A 23641-nucleotide genomic window follows, 5' to 3' on the forward strand; every position below is an offset into this window, starting at 1 on the left:
CTGGCGACAAAAAATAAAGACAGTTTTGTAGGCAATATCTTGGTAAAGATTGGTGGGCTACTCAGGTCTTCAAATGAATGTGAGGCTGCTTGTGCATATAACTAGCTGCATGCAAAAGAGTTAATCTTTCTCAGTGTGCAGGCTAATGACTTTAAACTTCCCTTTAGATTGTAAGTAAACTATGTCAATTAATTATCATGTGCTAGCTCCTTTGAGTCAGCATGACAAAATCGGACCCTTCAGTGCTGTGGGAAGACATTCATCTTCAAGATCATTAGCTTTTCTATATTTATAGGGTTGCATTTCAAATGCATTTTAAGAAGTCTTATGTGTCACATTCAGTTTTGGTGGAATTCATAAAAAATAATAAACCTGGAGAGAAATCTCTGTTCAGATTTATGTGGCAAATGAGAGTGAGGAATGCAATGGTCTCTAATCCCCAGTGTGAACAATTGTGAATACCAGGAAATTATCAAGTTCTCATTGTAAGCGTCATGTTGGTACAGAGATGGGAGGGATCACATTCATACACAGTGATGGCCTTATTACATATTCAGCTGCAGCATGGAATCATTCCAATGCATGGAAACCTGTCCAGGGGGTATGAATAAGCTTTTCTCAAACTGGCAAAAAGGATCCAGATTCCTTGTTTTTAACAGGCTGATGTGGAAGAGAGAGAAGTATGAACACAGAAAACAAATTGGAGTGCAATAGTTATAAACAAGGTGGCAAATACAGTATGAGTGCTAGTGTTATATACAATTGAACCCTCCCGTTATTCTGAATATGTTAACTCTTAAATATTTATAGTTTTTTTTCATTCATTGCCATCAATGGGAAGAGTTACATAGAAACATGGTGGCTGTTTGGCACTTGGCTGAGTTTTCTAGGTTTTAATCTACACAATCCACATTAAATAGAATCTTTGAATACTTCTGAGGGCAATGGGAAAGGTTCCTTATTGAATTTGGTAGACTTAGTCAGATATGTTTAGTGTAAATGCCAAGTATGATGTCTTGTTTTTAGCACTGTAAGAAAAGGATGCTGAAGTGGATGGGCAATTGGCATGATCCAAGCAGGCTCTTCTTGTGTTGTTAGGGGAAGTGTTGAGGACTGCACCTCCCCCTACCAGCACTGCTTCTTCACTTGTCTAAAATCTTGCTCTGCTGGCCCCAGCCTGCATGGCCCATTGGCCAGGGCATGATGGGAGTTGTAGTCCAACAACATCTGGGGGGCACCATATTGGCTGTCTCTCTTTGGGGCACTATGAGTAACTATGCGTAGTTAAACTATGTGTAGTTATATGATTAGCTTATATGTGAGTTGCATTTGTTTAGCTTCTGTGCTTTTAAAAGTTTGCAACTGGTTCAGTTGTATAAAAAAATGTGTTTTCAATCTGCTCAAGAACAAATCACTATGGAACAAATGAAAAGCAGTTATTCAAATGCATGTGCCCTTACCTCCCTTCATATCTGAAGTGTGTACATATAAATTGGTTCAAAGTTTAGTATGTTCTCAAGTGATAGATAGCAGCAAATTATCTCAAGTTACCAGAAACCTCTACTCTGGTCACATCTACACCATACATTTAAAGCACATTTAACACACATGGCTTCTCCCAAAAAATCCTGGTAACCTTGGATCCTTCTGGAAGGAAGAGCGGGATAAAATTTTAATAATAAATAAATGTTTGATAAGGGTGCTTGGAATTGTATCTCTGTGGTAAACTACAGTTCTCAGGATACTTTAGGGGATGCCATGTCCTTTAATGTGTGCTAAATATATTTTCAATTTCTGGAGTGGATGTGATTTCTCTTTCACATCCCTTGCACTCTGGACCATCTCCCCTGGATAAAGACCACTGTTCTTTTAGAATAGTCAATAGAAAGTTAAGATATTCCTTGCCTTCCCTTAACTCATGTTCTTTTCACCTGCTGGTTGGTTCTAGTTGGACCCGTATCTAGTTCTATTCACTTAAACATAGCTGAATTCAAAGTTTGGCTTGCCTACGGTGTGGGCTGTGTATTTTCCTGAGCAGATTTGTACTGTGAGTAAAAATTTAGCTCTATTTTTGTAAGGCAAACAAGTATTTGTTTAAAGCAGCTTTAAGCAAATGCTTGTTTATATTGAATATATATAGCTGGAATATGACTTTAAATATATGTTTATTGATTCCTAATAGGGTTGAGCCAAAATGTTTAGAAGTGAACATCTTTGACACAAAAAAAGGGACTTGTTTATCTTTTTTTGTGTTGGTTTGCAGTCCCGATTAGCTACAGCTTCAGTACCCTTTTTTGTGTGAGAACAGTTCTTCTTCGTCCTAGTAACAGTGATGTCTTACATAGTCAAATAGAACCAGCTGCAGTTGAAGGGGTCTGTGGCAGTGCCATTAATATCCCCCCAATAGTGCACTATTAAATTTTTAAGTGCAAGAGGTCATCATGACATCCCCCAGAGCCATGACCTTAAGGAGAGCTAAACAATGCACACAGCTGATCCATTTTTATATTTGTGCGCACATTCAAGCGCATATGTATGCATACACCAAACAGCAGCAGTACATGGCATAATACCCAGTGACTTCAATTATATGCATAGTTTCCTGGGACTAATTTCAACTAAACTGCAGCAGTACTTATTTCAGACAGCATAGGTTCAACTTGTAAAATGCAATGATCTTCAACCAGCTGAAATGCAACCTTAGGTTTTAATCAGAAATGAAACAATCATGTAAAGAAGTAGAAATGTCATCCAAGGAAAGACATATTCAGCCTCTGCTGATTATTTTCCTCATTCTCTGACTTCCTTTATGCTAATTTAACACAAACAAATGTAAAAGTCTCATTATCACCTTATTCACTTGACAAAGCAAGATGGGTCTACCAATTAACCCGCTGCTCTAGCAGATGACACTGTTACTCCTGCTATGAAAAAAGTCCCAGAGTTGCACTACAACACCCTCCCTCCCACCCTTGACACCTTTTTAATATAAAAAATGTTTTTTCCCCTAGTGGTCCAGCACTGGGTGGCTTCTAGATACCATTTTGAATGCCCCCCCCCAAATGTCTGGAAGTTGTGTCACTCTGGAGCACTGCAGAGGAAAAGATGACTCCCACCATATTTTATTGGCAGTGGCCATGTTGCCACCTACAATGTTTCAATATGACTTACCTTCTGGGGAATTGAGAGCAAATCCAAGATTATGGCCAGAAGCTCAAATAAACAATAAATGTAACTTTCTTTTTAAATGTGGCCCAGGGTAGGTGTCACTGTCAGTCCCTCCCAGGGCTCTTGGGCCCTGGAAGCTATCCAAATATGTCTCATGGTGCTGCTGGGCCTGCCTTATAGGCCCATTCCAACTATTAATTCTATGTAGCCAAATCTAGGCTTTGTGATGATGTTACTATTGCTAGGAGGAATATCTGTTGTTCTTGTTTTACATAGAAAGCACCGAAGTAGCAGGTGATCAGGATGGCTAACAACTTATTCTCTAGAGCATCACCCCTTGGAACAACCCATCTGTGTGACCTTGGTGAATGTTGCCATGTGCTCTTTACACTTTTGCTGAAAGGGATACAATGTTATGTGTAGGAGAAAATATTCATGAAACGCACCCCTTTCCTATTTCAGCACTGTGCAAGTCACCAATTCAGAGTTCAAAAAACCTTCGCTATTATTGATCTCATGCACAACCTAGGTGAAATCTGTAATTACATTTTCTTCGGAGCTGGATTTTAATTCCAATGGAAGTGCCATTTAAGCAGGCGTTTTTGTACAACAATTTTTCTTGAATGCTTCTCTTGCTCTTTTTCTTTTTTTACGTCTGTTGCTGAAAATGCTGTTTTCACTACTGTTATCGTTTTCTATCTTTAACTTTGTTGATACTCATCAGGCAGCATTCAATCATCTATAGAGATTCTCTAATGTAGGATAAATTGAAAGAGCAGATACACTTATGCTTACTTTGGCAGTCACCCAGGCCATCAGTATTGCCATGCTCTATGTCCTGCTCAAATGCCAGTCTAAAGAAAAGAAAGAAATAGAATGGTGTGAATTACTGCACTCACAGGCCCCACCACATACAGGTCATTGAGCCTAGAAGGGAAAGGAAGAACCAGACAAAACAAATCACCTTTCCCCCCTAATCCTTGCGCAATGCAAGCACAAAAGGATTCATATTACTTTAGTCTTCAGTTGTTTCTTTGGGTGAACAATACTTTGTGAATCTTTTTTCTTCAAATCCAAATATTTTTAAAATCCATCCATCACAAATTCAGATATATTGAACCAAAAGATACAAAACCAGTAAAAATCAGTAAAACTAAGGAGCCACCCAAATATTCCTCACATGCTATTTTCAGGTGACATTCAATATGGCTCCTGTAATACAACTTGTATCACTAGCATATGGCAGGACAGTGGCTTTATGTGCCTGGACATGTGATGTGAGCATGGCAGGATGTTTTAATATACATTCCTATGTGCATTGGCACTCTTCCCCCCCCCCCCCAAATTGGAAACTGTTGGATCTCATTCCATCACGTATGCATCTAAAAACATGAGGGTGAAAATTGTTATTAAGAGTGGAAAACACAATGTGAAGCTTAAAGTGCAAAATCTGGACCAAACCTATCAGCCCTCTTTACCCTGTTCTTTGACACCTGAGGTGTGTGTTTTCAGGACACACCCTATTCCTGTGACTATAATTTGTTTTAACTGTTTGTAATGCTGACATTTTAAATTGTAGTAGTAATAATAAACTGAGTCCTTCTTGGCTACATGAATTCATCTATTACCAAAACAATGTTGGGCAGCCCTGTTCTGAGTTGATACAGCACTTTGTTGTTATATACCTTCAAGTGGATTACAATTTATAGCGACTCTATGAATCAGCGACCTCCAATAGCATCTGTCATGAACCACCCTGTTCAGATTTGTGAGTTCAGGTCTGTGGCTTCCTTTATGGAATCAATCCATCTCTTGTTTGGTCTTCCTCTTTTTCTACTCCCTTCTGTTTTCCCCAGCATTATTGTCTTTTCTAGTGAATCATGTCTTCTCATTAAGTGTCTAGCTTAACAGAAATGTAATAGGGAATCTGCAGTTGTGGCATTTTTTACAATGGCCTCCTTAATTTAGATTGTGAGCAGGTTTGTGCTTGGTAATGTGGTAAGGTAATCTGTTTCAAGGAGACTTATATCCATTAATTTGCACATATTCTAAAGAGTTGTACAGTATCACATAATGAAATTTTATACCTGATCACAGGCTGATCACTTTGGAATTAACTTTTGTCCTTGTGTTTTGTGATTACTCTTATCAATGCGCAGTAAATTTGAAACAGTGGGGTTTTTTCCCCCAGTGGATTGTGGCTTTTAATATCAGCTAAAAGCATACTGGAACAAACTGGTTCTCATTTAACCCTGTTTATTGTATGTTTATTGTACATTCTTTTATTTTTCTTATTCATTTGCAAGATTGGCATAGCGGAATAGACAGTGCCTTGGATGTCAGCTGATGAGACTTGTATTCAAGTTCCTGTTCAGCCAGGATCCTCTCTGGATGATCTTTGCCAAAGCACTATCACTAAGAAGCCTAACTGACCTTAGGCTGAGATGAACAGAACTATATGGGTCCTCTCTAGAAAAACCTAAGCAAGCCTAGATTTTTCATACAAGTAACTGCCAAACTTATGCCCTCCCTGCTGGCATCATCTTAGTTCTATGGTTCAACTTAATGGAACCCTGTGGATCCCTAATGTTTTGGATCACTTACTGTGTTTTGTGATGTCATGATTTTAAGTTTTCCTGCCCCTATCAGAAGCAACCAATAGTGCAGAGCATGTATGGATCCACCCCCACAACATGATATCTCAACATAGGGTAAGTTATCCTAAATGTTATAGGATGAAGAGGGAAAAATAACAGAAATATGTTGTTTTCTACTGGTGTCCCCATGTTGCATGTATATGTAGCTCCATGTTTAATAAAAATGAAAGATTCAAACAATAGTACTGTGGAAGCAGAGAGAATATAAAGAAAACGAACATTTATTCTTTATCTAGAAACTCATTATTGCCTATTTTGGTGAAAACTAATAGGCAATAATGACCTTTTTGATAAAGAGTAACAGTTTAGCTCAAATATGCTTTTTGGATAGAGTTTTGGATACAGCTTTTTGAATAGAGTTTTGTTACTAAAACTAAAGTATCTCCCAATGTGAATTGTGACTTACGTTGTTCCAGGTAAGAGCTGCATGCATACTCCGCTTTCTTTCATCCATCCGCAGTATGGGTCCCTAGATGCTATGCAGGCCCTTAACAGAGGAGAGATGTATGGAATTTTTGCTATCAGTAGCTCATTGTCAATATCAATGAATCAATACTTGGTGTGTTGGAGAATGGAGTTAACAGTGAGAGAGAGGATGTGAAAAAATACCTACTTTTTGCACTTGCCATGACGCTCACACCTTCCTAGGGGAACTCTGATTAAACAGTTTGAAAATGCCACATAGAGGGCACTACTTTGCTTATCAAGTTGCATGCCCATAATTCTCTTGTCTTCCACCCCATCATAGCTGCACCTGATTTGAAGAGAGGGAAAAGACAGTTTGATCAGTTCAATCAAATAAGAAAAAAACAATTTGTTTATAACATAAATATTTCTAAGACATAATGAACTCATGAAAGTAGAACATTTCAGCTTAAAAAACAGGCATGTAACTCTTAATATTTCTTTAGATTACATGGGCAGAGCAATCCAAATACCTAACCTGTTGTGCTGCATAGGTTTGGAGAAGTCAGAGCTGTTCCTCTGCCCAGCTTTGCCTGGCTCTGCTACTATGGAGGACCCAACTGTACCTGCCAAAACCACAGGGAGAAGCCACCACTAGCAGTATCTCTGCTGGCAGTAGACAGTGTATGCTCCTGCAACAGGCCATTTAGGAGGCAAGGAGAGAGCTGGGCTGGTTAAGTGTCTACTGGACCCCAAGCTGGTCTGGCTCCCAGCAACAGGCCCAATTTGCACCTCTTTCCTGCACCAGACTGGAATTGGTACAATGAAGAAATGGGATTTTCCTGTTCTGCCTTCTGTCCTTGCCAGCACAAGCGGCAGAGCTCTGGATGCGGTGGTTTTGTTTGCTTTCTGAATCATCTTATCATAAACACCGATGTCCTAATTTTGCTGAGATGTGCCTAAGAGACTTGGAGGCAGTGTGGCCCAGTACAGAGCCACAGAGCAGCTCTGTGGAACATCCAATGGAAGAAAGGCTGTGGGGTGCATGGGGGAAAGAATCCATCCACACTCCTCTATCTCTTGACTATCTTCCCAGATTTTATCCAATTCGGGGGGGGGGGGTTGTTTGTTCACTTAAAGCAACAATATAAGCCTCTTCAGGCAATCAGATAATCACCATGTGTATACAAGTCTCCCTGCTTCCCAAGGTTGCCCTTCATGAGTGGGAAGGTGATCAGAATGACTATGGTGGGAACTGAGCTACCATGCTCATCCTCACAGCCCCTTTGCATGTTAATTTAGAATGTTAACTGAATGCCTGAGGAGGGCTATAGTTGCAAAATCCCAACAAATTTATTTTGGGATGGGAAGGAAGCTTTTTGAACAAGTCTCACATTTTACTATTTTGCTTTTGATGTGTGTGTGTTAGGGATGGAAGGATTTTTCAGTTTTGGTTCTCCGTTTCTCATTTTTCCATCTGAAATTTGGTTCTCCACATTTCTAGAGTAATTTGCAAAAAGTTTTTAAAATCCTCATAAAAATTCAGCATTTTAGTGAGAATTTCTCCTACTAAGCACATTTTTGCATGCAGCTTTGATTAATGTACACATTTTTGCCAGCAATTTCTTCTATTATACAGCCACAACTGTGGCTGTACACTATAGCCAGCATGGATTTTTCGCATTCCACAATGTTAAATTGAAAATACCCCCATGCCATTCTGATTCTTCCCATAAGCTCATTTTAAAACAAAACCTTACAAAACTTATAGGACTGAATTCAGAAATGCTTGCTTAACAACCCTCTCAATTTTCATGGTGATACACAAAACAGTCAGAGAAAATCGACAGTTCAAAGTGTAAAAAGAGAGAGAGAAAAACCAGGCCCCTTTTGGACTTTTTTCTGTCAGAGTTCTCATACTTTGTTGAAATTCATTAAAAATCAGCCATGTCCACAAAGTACCTGCAATCCTATTACTGACCTTGTCCCATACTCTGAACCTTTATCTTCTGCAGTTTAAAAGTTAAAAAAAATGCCTAGCTGACTTTTTAATTAATTTAAGAAATTTAGCACTTAAGTCAATGATAAGCCCGGGCATGCTCAGTAAGAACCAACTGTCAGTGTTCTAAAAGCCAGACTCACAGCTGCTTGGCTTGGCTTATCAGGGGGCCACACCCACACCAGACCTTTATTTCACTTTAGACAGTCATGGCTTCCCCCAAAGTATCCTGGGAAGTGTAGTTTGTGAAGGGTGCTGAGAGAGCTCCAGTGGCCAGAATGGTTTAACAGTCAGCCACTGTCATTGAAGCTCTGTACGGGAAACTTTTAAAAAAGATTTTAATGGCAAAATTAAAATCCATAAGAACAACAGAAACATATATTTAGCATTTCGTAATAAAAAGCAGTCCCCTTGGTTGCTTTCCCCCCCGTTGGGCAGCACTATGTGTGAGAATTCAGAACTGTTCTTTCTTTGAAAAAATATGGGAAAAGAACCAATAATACATACTTTTCAGGATTGTAAATGCTCATCTCCTCCAGGAAAAGACTGTCAATTAGAAAACCACTGTTTCCTGTCCTGACCAAGAACTTCAAAATGATTCCCTTCTCTGATCCAAGGAAAACCACAGTGTGATTCTGATTTGGACCAGCAGTATTATCTACAGCAATTTTGGTCAAGCGGTATCTGGAATGACAACATTACAGTTTTAATTACCATACTAGCCTGTTATTTGTTTTAGCTTTCTTTCCACTTTATAGGTAAGTATTTAGTAATTTTATAAGCAGCGTTTATCTATTTATACATAAACACAATTTTTCACTTAAAACCGACAGAGAAGATCAAAATTATTTCCACACAGTACATAATCAGGCCTATGCTGGGCCAAAATGGACCTATCATAAGGCTGATTTGAAAGCTAGATCCATTCAGTAACTTTCAAACAAAAACATGAAGAGACCCAGACTTCAGGAATGGAGAAGTCATGGCTTGTCATTGCCTCTTTCCCAGTTTAGTTCAGTTCAAATATGTAGTTTAAAACTATAGGTTATCACAATATAAAACAATTTATTCAGCACTTTCTGCATGGATTATGAATTCTGTATTCTATTTTTATACATATGGGCCTATACCCATGTACAAAGCAGTGTGTTTCTTTCTGAAACATGTACTGAGATAGAACTAAATATTTACAACATACAAACAACATCATATATGTGTGAGCATGTGTGTGAGTAAAATAATGTACAAACCTGCCTGTAATACAAAACTCACAAATCAGTTGATGTATTTTCTGGCCCCTAGAAATTAGATTCTGAAGGCTGCTGACTTATATGTTCTTGTGGAGAAAAATACCCTCTTATTATTGTTTCTTCTTATGCCGAGACATACAATTATTTGGATATGAATAGTTCTCTTTAAACACTTGTGTAAACATTGGCAGGATTTATAACATATCCTGACAAACATCAGCATATCCTGAAAACATCCTAGCAGACAGCTTTCATATCCGATGAATGTATCCTTCAGCTACCTTTTAATTTTACCCAGAGTTTTTTGCCAAAGTATTTTAAATGCTGACTTAAAAGCAAATACACAAGTTGGTGTTTCCTCTCTGATATGTGCTAATGACAGCCTGGATGGAATTAGTAACAACTTCCCATTCACTAAAGTTTCCTGTTACCCAGAAGGCCCCAGGTTATGGTCTAGAGATTCATGAGGCTATGATCTTGCTGAAGCTAAGCAAGTTTGGTCAGTGCCTGGATGGGAGATCTCCTGAGAGCCAGATGTATGTCAACTTGGGTTCCATGATGGAAGGAAGGTGGGATATAAATATAAGAAAATAAAAAAGTTCTGTGAGAACCTTCTTGTCTCTGTCCTAACTCATAAGAATGTAAAAATTGACTTAATGGATTACACCAAAGGTCCATCTAGGCTAGCATTCAGTACAGCCAGCTCAGTTTAGAGAGATCCTATTGAAACCTTTCTGAGTCTGGTTAGGAATAATTTGATTATATACAAATTTAGTTATTTCCCCTGACTCCATGTTATTTTTTTTTAAAGAATATTTAAAATAAGTTTTGGTTTCACTATATCTTTGGAGGCTACACCGTACATTCATTTATTCTCTCTGTTTCCAGTTCTTTAACCAGTTTCCAACGCACCCCATAACCAGATTCATGGGAATCACGCCAGACATGTCTACAGAACTTCATAAGATTGACATGAAAGTTCAAATGGGGTAGGATGGAAGGGCACATGAACAAAAACTGAAGGAAAGATATTTACCTGACCATTGTACGTAGAAACCATGGCTTGTTGACAATTGATGGAATGGCTTCATCCATGAGAGAATGTGTTTTGATAAAGTTTAGAGTGTCATCTGGAAATTCATTGGAAGAAGTGTACTTTTCAAGCGATGTGGAGCCAGCACAAGAACCTGGCCTAAATTAAAAACAGGGTGGGAGGGAATGAAATTATTGATTGCTTTTGTGCAAATATTCTGCATGAACTGTTTTCCTAAGCATCTATTAAGCGAGAATGTGCCAGAAGCTTTGTAGAGGAAACGGAACAATGCATAATACCACCAACTGAAGCACTCTTAGAATTCCTGTGGGCCTAGTCATTCCACAGTGCAAGTGTAGAATTCAGCAATCAGTTTTGTCTTATCATGGGAATACCTGATTGATGGCCATTAGTGCACATGAACTTCCTAAACAGATTATGAAGTTTGTAAAATGCAAGTTCACGGTTCATCTATCCACACAGAGCCCAATAAACACATACACAGCTTGGAAAGATTCTGCTCACTCCTTAGGCATGCTCCAGATTTACTTCTGCAAGGCTCTCATTCTTGGAATTAAGAGCGTTTTATTCAATTTACAAGGGAAATGTTACATTTTTCTGAAAGTGTGAAAAAAGCTGTTTAAAAACACAGCTTGGAGGGTGAATCCAGCCAGCATCAGAGTAAACATCCTCTTTGCTATGGCTCCCAAGAACACTTTATTTTTGACAAGTATGAAAGCCCAAGCCTTTTAAGCATGAGTCTGCAGAGTCCTTTAATAAGACACAGTGTATCTGTCTTGGATAACTGGAATACAAATGTGCTCAGTTTATTCCTAGAACCTCTCCCAGTACTCTCATGGAAGCTGGGCCAAAACAGTCATATACTGGCAACAGAAAGATCTGCTTTCTTTTGCGGAGTTCGCCTACCCCAACCATTTCTTTCCCTACAATTCCTTCTTGTCTAATATAACTGTGCTTGCCCAGACTTTGAACGGCAGCAGAAGACGCTGCAAGTCCACACAGCACAATGATGGATGTACGCAAATAAGATTCCATTAGCTATTGCTATGGGGCAATTAGAAACTTGTATTGTAATTGCACAGTAGCAATTGTGCAAATATAGCATTATTTGAATATGTATGAAACAACAACAACAACCCAAACTTCTAATTTGGGGTGGAGGAAGTGCATCTGCATGAGAAATGCGCAAAGATTAGTACAGGGACAGTGCGGGGGGAAACTGAAATGAAACGAAACGTGAATAGCCTTAGACATAAAAAGGAGCATTGGAGCTGAAAAAGCATTTTCTCAGGAGATCAGGGATTTATAAAAGATTTCTTTTAACCTAGCATCTACCTTTATTTTCACATTTTCCTTACCTTGCTATTTAAATGGGAAATGTCATTGCCTTGCTATTTAAATGGGAAATGTGGGGGTTTGCTTTTCTTTAGTCAGCAAGAGAGCAGGCAGCAATGGAGTAACCATGCTTTGTGATAAAAGGAGGGTCTTGACATCCCTTCCAGAGAAGAACCATTCCAGTTACTGTCTCTGTCTTCTGCAGAAGAGTAGAGCCCCTTTGCTGCTCTTAAGGAGCATACAAACTTATAGGGAACTATTCACTTTTTTCTCTCTCTCCTCCTCCCATAACACCTGGTCCAGTTCTTCAGCCAGTGGCACTATTTATTTATTTATTAAATTTATATCCCACTCCTCCTAGAAGGAGTCCTGGGCAGCATAGCAGGCAAGGGTGAGTAGTTTAGAGCAGGCATACACTAATTTAAAGATCATGTGTGACAAGAAGTCAGGAAGAGAAGTGCCCTCTTCCAATAACTAGGACTCTTTAATGCAACTGGAATGTCTTTGTCCTCCTAAGCCTGGAGTTGGATGTTTCTGTCACCCACCCTCAGCTATAAGGAAGAATCTCTCTCCAACCTGTAGGAAACAGATATGCTAGATCCAAGAGCCTCGAGTGGCTAGCCTAGCATGCCTTGGAATGGGAGCCAGGAGGACGAGTTGAGGGATGCATTGCCTTTTCCAGTGGGGAGAGAAATACTGGTAGTGCTTGCAGAAATTGATATGATACCTAGATTTGGAGCAGGAATGTGCCATGGCCACAGAGTCAAGCAGCAATGAGGACATTGAGTCAGAGGCTATAATATCACTGGCTAAGGAGCTGAATCAGGCACCTGACTCTGAACCAACTGCTGGTGATGAGAGGCCCATTAAACCTGAGGGATCTGAGGACACCAGGGCCCGTAGAACCTGAGCTGAGAGTCTCACAGGTGCTTTTGTCTGGACCCAGGTGCTTTCCATGTGACCTCCGTCTAATGGCATAGGAAGCTCACCAACGGGGAGGCCATGGTGTGAAAGATAGTCAGCCATCTTCAGACCAGAGGGCTGACCCTTTAACAGCAGGTTTGTAGACCCTGAGGTCTATCATTGGAAGAATTAACCTATCACTGCCTGCCCTCCTCATAGTTCAATGAGAATGACAAGGGATTTTAAATACCAAGCCACATTGGAGCAGGTGTCGTCATAATATTTTGTGGCACAACATTTGACTTGGCCAGAATCAAGCCACGTTCTTAACCAAACCTTTTTTTGAGGAATTTGTTTAATTCTCATTTGCTCTCTAGGAAAGGATGATACAGACTAGTTGACCACCTAACATAATTTTTTCATCCCTGCATGACCAAACCCATTACAGAGGGTGGGGGAATGCCACTCATTTGGTTTCACTTGTGCTACACCTCTGTCACTTCTGCATTTGCTTCTGTATCTTACTCAATTCATGCATACTAAACCAATTGCTATTAAGACAATCAAATTCCCAGTCCCTGCACAGCAGCACACTTAGCAGAGAAAAGTACCTGGGCTTGGGCACTCGTTCGTCAGGAACTGGTGTCCAGATTGAATCTGGAGACTTCTGTTCTTTGAATCTCCCAGTAAATACATTGGCAATGTCAACAATATCATAAGCGCAGACTGCAGAGCCAGGGATGCTGCAATGTGACATTTCCAGAAATAGTTACTCATTCTGAAGTTATGCATTTTTTTTTTGTCTGAGAAACATGCTGCATAGAAGCCTTCCTGTCACACGCATTCAATCCTGAACATTCCAACCTTTGGGTATTGATTATAAAAAGCTGCCCCCATAAAGACATTTGAGATGCTCCAACAGGCAGCAAGTTCCTGTCAGAACTACTTGCTTCCAAAAAGATAAAAACAATAGCATATTACCGTAATTTTGAATTCCCTAAAAGATTCAGAAACACATTTCTGACAACTTGTGGTACCAAGAAAGTACTAGATTATCAAAATCACAACCCATTTTCTGGATGGAAACTCAAGGTGTATATTTAATATATTAAATCTTACAGGCCCAGCTGTATCTCTAATTGAATTCTAGAAACCATTCAGATGCTGGAGCAGATATATTTTACATATTGATGCACATCACTCAACCTGAAAGTTCAGCAAAATATTACTATCCATCCGTTGTGGTTCTGAGCATCATTTGATTTTCCTGTATGTTTCTGGCTGAGTTCCTATGAGCAAGAATTTGCTTAACTCAGTCAGCTATAAAGAGTGTGAAGAAGCAAATGTAGCTTTGCCTTACTCCCACTAAAATTTAAATTTGAATTTTCTGACTATTTGCATGTAACCTAATAGTAGCAATCACTAAATATAATTACAGTCTTACACAAACACTTTTGGTAGGCTTGGATGTTTCTTTTAGGCAATAACTTCCAGGTATGAATTATTCATTGGTCTGCCTTTGTTGTTTACACATGATCTACTGTAGTACATTTGTGTCTGACTTAAGCTATATGATTTCTGATCAAGTAGCAAGCACCATCTGGCTGAGACATAATCCCAGTTTAGGATAGTGAGTTATCATACATCCAACCATCAAAATTTGGCTTTTGGGTATGAAGTGATATAAAATACACTGTTAGAGAAGAAAACTAAAATTGAATGTTAAGTAGATGGTTTAATTATCCAAATATGGAAATACATGGAATGAAAATTGGTGAAACTGTAGTCATAAAGGTGATCATTTTGCTATCTCAGGGTTTTTTGTTTGTTTGTATACATTCAGTGAAGTTTTGGGTTGCCATATAAACCCTTCAGATGAGATTTATTCATTATTGTACTTTCCAGTATCTCTGGAGCTGCATCAGGAAGACCTATAGTGTATAACAATTCCTTGCAGCCCTATCCTAACATTGGTGCTCCATTCCTGGAAAGCCTGAGATCAGACACAAAATTTATTAGTAGTGGAACAGTGACTTTCTGTCAGGGAAGAATTTAGTTCCAAACCCCATATTGGCAAAACAGTACCGCTAATATTTGTGCCTGCCCCTGACACATTGTGTATACTGTTGTGCAAGGTACGTACCTGCTAAGAGAAGGTAGCAAAAATAGTATCACCTACCCACAATGTGGTCTGTACCCGCAACATAGCATACCAGTAACCTAAGACTGCTTCACATGTTACATAAGAAGCAGGTACACATGGAACATTTTATGCGTATCTGCTTCCAGCTTGAGCTTATAACATGGATGTATGTATCAGGGAGATGGGTCCAACTTCAGGAAAGACATCCATATCAATAAAGAATCAAAATTGATGCGGTCTGTCCTACTTGCCAGTTAGAGGAAGCTGCTTTGACTGATACACTTTAAGCAAATTGTGGTTTCCCCAAAGCCAGTCTTATAGGAATGGTCTATTTTATTTATTTTATATGTCACTTCACAACAATGTGTTCAGGGTGAAGTTATAGCCATAGAACATAATATGGCATGTTCTGGAAGGGATCGCACTGCCTTGGAAGGAGCAGGTGTGTAGTCTGGGAGTATCCTGGATCCAGTATTGTCAGTGGAAGTCCCCTGTTTCTTGGTGGCTAGGAATGCCTACTTCTAGCTACGTCTCATTTGCCAGCTATGGTCCCTCCTGGGCAGAGATGACTCGCCTGCCATACTCCATGCTCTGGTAACTTCCATGCTGGACTACTGCAATATGGGCCTGCCCTTGAAGATGCCTTGGAAATTGCAAATGGTACAGAATGCAGCAGCCATAATGATATCCAGTATGGCTGCAGGGACTCATATTATACCTGTCCTGAAGCATTTGCACGGGTTGCCTATCTGTTCCAAGCCCAGTTCAGGGTGCCCACATTAATGTATAAAGTCCTTTCAGTGCCAAATATCTGAAGAAGCATCTCCCATATGTGCTAGTCTGAGTATTGAGAGTAGGGGAGGGGGTCTTATTAGTAACATTGGTGCCCTCAGACAGCAGCGTACAGATAATAAAAATACATCATAAAATACTTTAGATCTATATACCCCTCCTCAAAACAGTCAGCAGCACTGTCCATTTAGGTAGTAGTGTAAACAGTAATGACATATTAAAAATAAACATGTTTTTAACATGTGACAAAATAATAATGTTGTTTGATTTCTGGGGTGAAGCTGTTCCATGTGTTAGGTGCTATCACTGACAGCCAGTTCCATTTCTTGATCATGTTAGGGTGTGACAAAATGATGGAAGTCACAAGCTGGCATCCACATGTGCAATGCTGGTTAGGAGCTTGCTTTAAACAATAGCCTGGTTTGTGGTGGTTTCAGGAAGAAAATAAACTCTTAAACAGCAAGTATGTGACTGAATCTCACTGGAAAATAGCAAGTCTGGAAGCAAGGTCGAAGGGATAAGATAAAGGGCTCGTAGGTTGCCCTGAAGAACTACCATAGTAAGAATGTTAATGTTACTAAGGACACAGCTAGGAAAATACTGAAGAAAGTTAGACTCTAATGTAGTGAGTCTTTTTAATGCTTCCTTCTCCCCCCCCTCCCCTTTTGGCTAAATACATGTTATTCTCAACAGTGATTTTCTTGCAAATAAAATGTGTCGACTTGTGTTGGCTGCATTTTCAGTTCATGGCTTAATCATTCCCAAAGCAGCTGCTCTAATTTGGTTGTCAATAGTAGCTATTATGCAATTGTTGCCTGCACTTTCTCCCCATTTTATAGCAGTGGGAGGCCTGTATTTGACCTTGTTGAGGTTACCCTTTGACTTCAGGTAGCCAATGCAAAGCTGGAATACATGAATTCAAACACTCCTCTTCCATCAAATGTCCCTTCTAATAAAAAGCATGGGAAAGGAAACAGGTCCCAGTTGTCACAGGAGCAATCTTACTTTAATTAGCATATTTGCCAAAGTTTCCTGGTGATCTTAGCAACTGGAGACCTTAGCACATTTCCATAAATTAGTGAGAAGTGTGTGGTAATATATCAGCACTTACATATTCTTAACAGACGGGGTGAATGCTGTAAAAGTCTTTTATTAGCTGACCTAAAAACTATGGGTGTCAGAATAATGGTCCCCATTACTTTTATTTACTTATATTACAGCAGAAAGCAAAGGACTTAACCATATTCAGGCCATCTGCTGTGCTGGGTGCTGTACAAAGAAAAAAGATGATGCATCGCAGAAAGGAAACTCAAGTCTATCATGAGGGAGAATTATTCCTGTTTGGCATGCAGGCATTCTATTTCCCTCTGATTCACAGGGAGCACAATCTGCTAGGAATGTGCCCTGTTGAAATGCATTGGACTCACTCAGCAGTGCTGTTCTGTTCCACAAGCCCTACTTGTTTCATACATTAAAGCAGTAAGAGCAGAAGCAAAAATGAGTTAGGCATCCTGAGCCCATTCTTACAAAGGGCAAACTTGCACGTACCCCCTGGTGTGAAATGTGTGGACTCCAAATTCAGCTCACACATGTTAGCATACAGATTCTGAAGGTCCTTTTTTCACACATTAGCAAGCAAGAAAAGGGGATCTGCGAGTCACATAAATTTCCACTCTTGCCATTTCTGAGTGACTTATATTTGCACTACAACACTTTTTTAAAAGAAGTCCTTGAGTGTGTGTATGTGTGCGCATGCACACTATCAAGCTTCCCTGCAAACAGATATTGGTGAATTCCAAGAGTGTCTGTCTGCCACTGAAATGAACACAGCCTCTACGGCCCTGCCAATCTGCTCTGGAGGGTTGAGGGACCCTACGGAGCAGATATGGGGGACACAGGGCTTCGGGGGGGAAAAGAAGAAGGGAAAATCTGTTGGTGCAATGTTGTATGTTGCCCTATGGCTTTTTAAAATGATGGAAATGGTGAGAGGGCCATATTGCAGGAAAGGTAATGGCGAAGATGTGGCCATGTAATGCAAGATGGAAACAGAAAAGAATGACAATAGGCTCAGCCACATAATTGCATGTACCACTGATCGCTCCTCTGCAGAAATGGAAAAGCTGATCTATACCTGCAAAGATCGTACTGCAATTCCATCCAAAGTTAAAAATGAACAGTTGGAAAAATGAGAAGACAATGGGGAAAACATGGGACTGTAATGGATTGGGAATGATATGCTTTGGATTCTCCAGAACAAATGAGTGAGAGAATTATGCCAATTTCAGAGGAAATGGCTCATGTTGAAGCAGCCATAGAAAGGCAGCAAAATGATGAGTCAGGTACAGGCAGGCCCTGCTCATATGGCAGGTTCCGTTCCGGACCCCCGGCGTAAAGCGGAAATCGCTGTAAAGCGGAACCCCATTGAGTATAATGGGGCGTGTTGTGTGAAAATGCCACAAAAGCGGCTTTAAAATGGGGAATGAAAGCCGCTGCATTAGCAGAACGCCGGGAAGCGAAGCGCCGGGAAGCGGGCCCTACTGTACAGAATCCTCATAGGCCTGGTTCAGATGTAATTAAATCCCCCCCATGGTTTCCATTATATGAATGACCAAAAGCAGAAAGTGGCAAGCATCGAAAAAGCCAAGAATAAAAAAGGGGAAACCCCAAGATACTGGAAAATGTGGTATTTATTTTCAAAAAAAGCCAATTTTTCAACATCTTGGTTTCCCCTTTTTTATTCTTGGCATTATATGAATGAGCCTCCACAAACCTCAGGCTCACATGCTTCCCACTCCTGATCTTTTATGGGCCAGGAGAAAGGACACTGAAAATTTCTGACTCGATTTTTAAGCAAACCGTGTTCCCCTTGACATCAGAAATCAGATGTCATGTATGGTTTAGTTAAACTCTAGTTAGTGAGAAAAACCAGAATCAAACCGAAATCTCTGAATCTAGTTTGTTGTCACTATTCATAGCTTAATAAACCACAATTCCATCAATTTGGACATACCGAGAACTGAAGTTAGTTTAAAGTGGAAAAATGGATGCTATAAATTTCCTCCTGTAACGTGTGAAAGAAGAGGAGAGCGGGGTGGGGGGATTATATGAAGCTTCTGCATGCTTGTTCATATAGCAGGAAAACACTTTGCCATTATGAATCAGGCTGTAGACTTTCCCAGTGATGAAACATCAACAATTAAGTGGTCTATACAATTAAATGGTATATAAACAGTTTCAAGACACTAATAGGGAAACACACTGGAAAGCTACATGGTGCAAGACTTTTAATAATTTCTCTCTACTTTCCTGGCATCTATAGACATTCTGGTGGACCTTAGGGGAACAGCAGAAAAGCTTGTGGAAGAAAGGGACATCAATTTAAAAACTTGCAATGAAAACAGCTGATTACCTGTTATAAGGGGTGGAGAAGGTTGCTAAGACAATATCCCGACCATTGATATGGATAACATCTGTAACTGCCTGAAGTATGTTAAAGTAGAAGTGTGAATCGCCAGGAACTGAACAATTCAATCGCGCCTTCAGGAAGGAAGTCCATTGTTTTTCTAGCACTCGTTGAGATCCACCCATGTCATTCTTGCAAACCCGAGCTACTCTGGGGAAAACTACCTAGAGTGAGGGGAAGTGGGGGATGGGGGGGAATAAAGAAACTGAAATATTTATATTTAGACTTTAGTAGAGTTCTGCTTATACACACACAAGAAGACAGAAATGACAACACTGGGTGTTTAATTTGGTTCCATATTTCCTATAATCTGTGACAAGAAACAGAAGAAAATTCAGCTTTGGAACTCTATGAAAGATAAGCCAGTGTGACATTTCACACACAGCCATAAATCCTTCAGAGATCTGTTCTCAGCCTACAGACCACTTAGTTTTCTTTTTCTACAAACAAAAGCACATTCTATATCTGCAGTCTATGTGGCCTACGCTACCAGCCTCTTGTATCCTCAGCATTTCTTAAAAATATGCAGGCATCATCAGGCTTTTATTTATGTTTTTCTCTTTTTTAACCTTGCAAGCTTTTTAATACATTTATTGTGGAAGTATTTTTAAAAAAATCTTGTCAATAAGGCTTCCATTGTCCTTTGTTATACAGCAAGACTGAAACTTCTTCCTATTAACTTCAGCTGTTCTTAAGGTCTTCCAAATGCAGCCGCTTTCTTGCTTTAAAGTCACACTTCTAATGATTATTTGGAGCTCTGAATTAAATCAATTTGCCATATGCTTTCCTGCTTAATGAGGAGAAGAAAAGCCCTGCGCATCTTGTCGCCATCACAAGCCAGAGCGCTTTATATCCAAAGCAGTGTAATGCTGCATTCCAACCAACCTTTGGCGTGACCAGCAGCATCGTCTCAAAACAATGACCTTGTCATTATGATTTATAGCGCTCATTTCAAGGTCATTCCTTACTGGCCTACAAGATGTTTTCACCCCTTACCTTCCCCATGCTGTGGTACTCCACTGCTATTTCTCGAAAGAAGAAGTAGATATAGTTGCCATAATCCACGGCATGGACAAAGTAAGGCTCTGCAAGCAAAACAAAATGCACAAATAATTAAGAAAATCTGAGCAAAACACATCAATTTGGGATGAATATTTAACTCCTGTTTATGCAAGAAGACTTTTTTTTTTTTGCAATATGGACTGGTTGAAACACACCAATGGATCCAGGAAGGATGGTAGTCAGTTGCATCCTTATATGCTACTGAAACGACTGTGATATCAGTTGCCATAGGTATATGAAGAAAGGACAAATGGTTTCACTCACAAAGGGACAATTAGTCATGTTAATATTGTAGATGAAGTAATTTATTCTTGAACTGGACACATCTAAACCTCTCAGAAATAGATGCTGCTAGTGCTTGGTGGGAAAATTATATAACTGGAGACCTTCTGAAGGTTTTGAAACCACAGTGCCCTTGGGTGATGTCAGTGTTCTGCACTGTTCCCTGTGTACTGCCCACAGCTCCTTTCCCTCATCCAATGTCCCAACTGGCCTGTTGCCCCAATTGCATATTTTTCCATCCCATTTTGTTCTCTGCCTGGAGGACAAGACCCCTGAACTGAAGGCAGGATAAAACATGCAGAAATACAATATATATGCAGAGATAGAAATAAACTAGAGATACAAGTATTTGATTTGCATAATTCATTCTGACTACAAAATTTTGAGTCTTTTTATTTGTAGAAGCAGGGTTATTTCTTTCATAGAGAGTTACCACCTTGTCTATAGTCACACGGAGAAGTAGTAAAACACTTGCTAGACTATAAAAATACATTTTTAAAAGAAAAATTGGGACTAAGAGCATCATCTCCAAACTGTTCTTTCTTTCTCTCTCTTTTGCATATCTGTCCACATGCAAAAGCCCCCTTTTCACTATCTCAGAATGCTATGTGTCACCCATTCATAATGCCATTGGAAAAGAATGAATGGCAACATTCTTAACAATGAGGCTATTTAGAACATACAAATTGCCTAATTCAGCAGCACCCATTCAGTATTTCATGACAATAAAATGGAGGTTCTGTTATTTTATTTTTATTGATGGATCTTAACACTGCAGAACAGATTCTCTACACCTCATAAAGCCTTGATAGTTACTGAGCCCAATCAGAAGAAAGGGCTGATGGTGCCATCACTGCTTCAAAACACTCCTGACCTGCTCCAAATGCCCCATCTTTTCCATAACATCATGAAATATCGAGGCTTAAAAAAAAATTGGATGCAGTCTATTCTGGTGGCTCTATTAATATCTAGCAACAGGATGTGGGGGGAGTGATATAAATGTAGCAATAAAGAAGGCAATTTAGTGCCCTCTACCTGACAGAAGGCACTGCTAAAATGAAGTACGGCTGCTCTGTGCTTCAAACACCTTTTCTTTGTAACAACTACTAAAGGATTGGACTGTAAAACAGTGCAGTAAAGATAAGTAAAACAGAACAGCAAGGACTATATGGAATCCAAGAGTCTAATCACAAGTGCTGCCTTTTCCCTCCCTGCATTTGCTTATTTACCTTTCAACCATTTTGAATCATGCTTGACTGTCCGCAGAGTTGGGCTATCTCCAAGGCTCCGGTAAATTACTGCATCTATTGCAAGGAAGTCTGTCACAGTGGCAGAATACAGCTTTCCCTCTTTGGAGATGGGAACAGAGAGAGAGAAAGGAGCACAATTATACTTCCTCAGGAATCACTGAGATAGGCCATTGAAAAGAATTCAAGAAGATTCCTGAAACATTCTGTCAACATCACAGAGATCATGCAACATGATATTTCTCACTTTCAAATTATGTGGAGATATAGAATGGGCTAATCCTAAAGAAGATGGCCTGTGTTTTAATAGACTAAATGTCCTGGGACTGAATTGTCTTAACACTGCTCCACTCTGAACACCATGGACAGCATTATCTCTTACTGAAGATGGTGCGACCCACCTATAAGAACAGCAGTACCTGGAAATGAAAAGATTACTCATTATAAATATCACTTGGGTTTAGGTTGCATGCTCAGGGAAGGCGTGGATGGGTGTCCTCCTTCACCTGTTTGGATTTAGAAGCACTGGAAAGGCTCCTTTATACCAATGTTTACAACCATGAGGGCTGGTACTGTAGTTTGGTAAGCATAACTGTTGGTTGCCACGGCATGGTGTTAAGAGGGTGAGGGGCCTTCCCACAATTACCTTTAGGTTCTGAGCATCAGTGGTGGAAACATGGGGAGCTGCAGCCAACATTGTGCAAGTGGATGGTTGCACAGGCTAATGATGTCAACAGGGCAACCATTCACACAACAAATGTATGTTTGCATACTGTGTCCGCAGCACCCCATGCCTCCTGGTGCCTAATGGTAACAGTGAGAAGCCCTTCCCCCATCTCTACTGCTGCTTTGGTGTGACCAGCAGTTTATTCCTAACAAACTGTCTCACCATTTGGTGCTGGTTTAGAACAACTGTGGCATGAGAGTTATTGTTACCTTGCCTTGTGCTCTTGAAAGGAAAAAAAACTGAGCTGGAGATGTGTTGCATCCCTATTCTTTTTACTGATTAGCAGCTGTTCTCTCCTGACTAGACCATCAAAAGTACTGCCTGGGCCAATTAAGCTCTATTGCTGTAACATGATTGCTAGAGCTGTTGAGGAGTACGATTTGGTTTGGGACAGCAAACAGCAACTACTTCTCCTCTTCTTTCTTCCTCTCCAAAAGCTCATGGAGAGAAAAGGGCGATCACTCAGTGATAGACAGCCTGCTTGCATCCAAAAGATCCAATCCCCAGATCCAATCTCTGTAATCTCTAGGTAGGGCTATGTGAAATTGTAGAAAGCTGCAGCCAGTCAGTGCCAATACTGAGCTAGATGGTCTAGCAGTCTGACTCAGTATAAAGCAGCTTCCTATGTTCCGTGGAGCAGACAGGCAATAGCCTTGCATCTTCTTGTGGAAATATCCCTGTGAAGAACATGAGTTCCTTCCAGATGCAACAGCCCCCCCCACCCCCCAGCAAGATCATCAGGATAGTTCATGGCAGGAAACTGCATTCTCTGCTTCATACTTTGTAATGATGAAGTACATATCAAGGTTTACATTCAGGCAATCGTGTTCATTTTACTTTCTGGTAAGTCTCAGTAGGGACTATGTCCAAACTTCATCTGCACAACAACAAGAAAGCTCAAAGACAAAAAAAAAATTTCCTTTAAGCTGAGGGTAGCTGAACTGACTCCCACAATTGCTACCCAACGTAAAAGGACTGAATAGAAAATTATGTTTCATAAATTACAGCAACAACAAGATTGGTTTTAACAAATCATTCAGAGTAAATCTGACCCTTTTACTATTCATTTTTCCATCTCAATAATAATTGGCTTTTTTCAATGGTTTTAAGTGTCTCTGTGAGATTATTTTAGTATTTCAAATTGCAGAGATGCT

General features: G+C 39.9%; 1 protein-coding gene and 1 long non-coding RNA gene across 8 annotated transcripts in view; one reads left to right on the plus strand and one right to left on the minus strand.

Annotated features, from left to right (window-relative positions):
• Positions 1–14530, plus strand: part of LOC133383607 (uncharacterized) — a 93041-nt gene extending 78511 nt beyond the window's left edge. Inside the window, exons 3-4 of the long non-coding RNA XR_009762348.1 lie at positions 8769–8987; positions 10368–14530. This is a non-coding gene — a long non-coding RNA (uncharacterized LOC133383607). The remainder of the gene's footprint in view (positions 1–8768; positions 8988–10367) is intronic.
• The window catches only part of SEMA6A (semaphorin 6A), a 221121-nt gene that overhangs the window by 40208 nt on the left and 157272 nt on the right, over positions 1–23641 (minus strand). For all 7 annotated transcript variants that reach the window (XM_061624586.1, XM_061624534.1, XM_061624543.1 and 4 more), the window contains 9 exons: positions 21743–21862; positions 20166–20254; positions 19116–19333; positions 13383–13514; positions 10516–10671; positions 8737–8913; positions 6439–6579; positions 6232–6312; positions 3964–4022 (listed from right to left, as the gene is read on the minus strand). In XM_061624586.1, coding sequence (XP_061480570.1) covers positions 3964–4022; positions 6232–6312; positions 6439–6579; positions 8737–8913; positions 10516–10671; positions 13383–13514; positions 19116–19333; positions 20166–20254; positions 21743–21862 — 1173 coding nt within the window. The remainder of the gene's footprint in view (positions 1–3963; positions 4023–6231; positions 6313–6438; positions 6580–8736; positions 8914–10515; positions 10672–13382; positions 13515–19115; positions 19334–20165; positions 20255–21742; positions 21863–23641) is intronic.

The sequence above is a fragment of the Rhineura floridana genome, chromosome 1, assembly GCF_030035675.1.
Source record: "Rhineura floridana isolate rRhiFlo1 chromosome 1, rRhiFlo1.hap2, whole genome shotgun sequence".
Classification (NCBI taxonomy): Eukaryota; Metazoa; Chordata; class Lepidosauria; order Squamata; family Rhineuridae; genus Rhineura; species Rhineura floridana.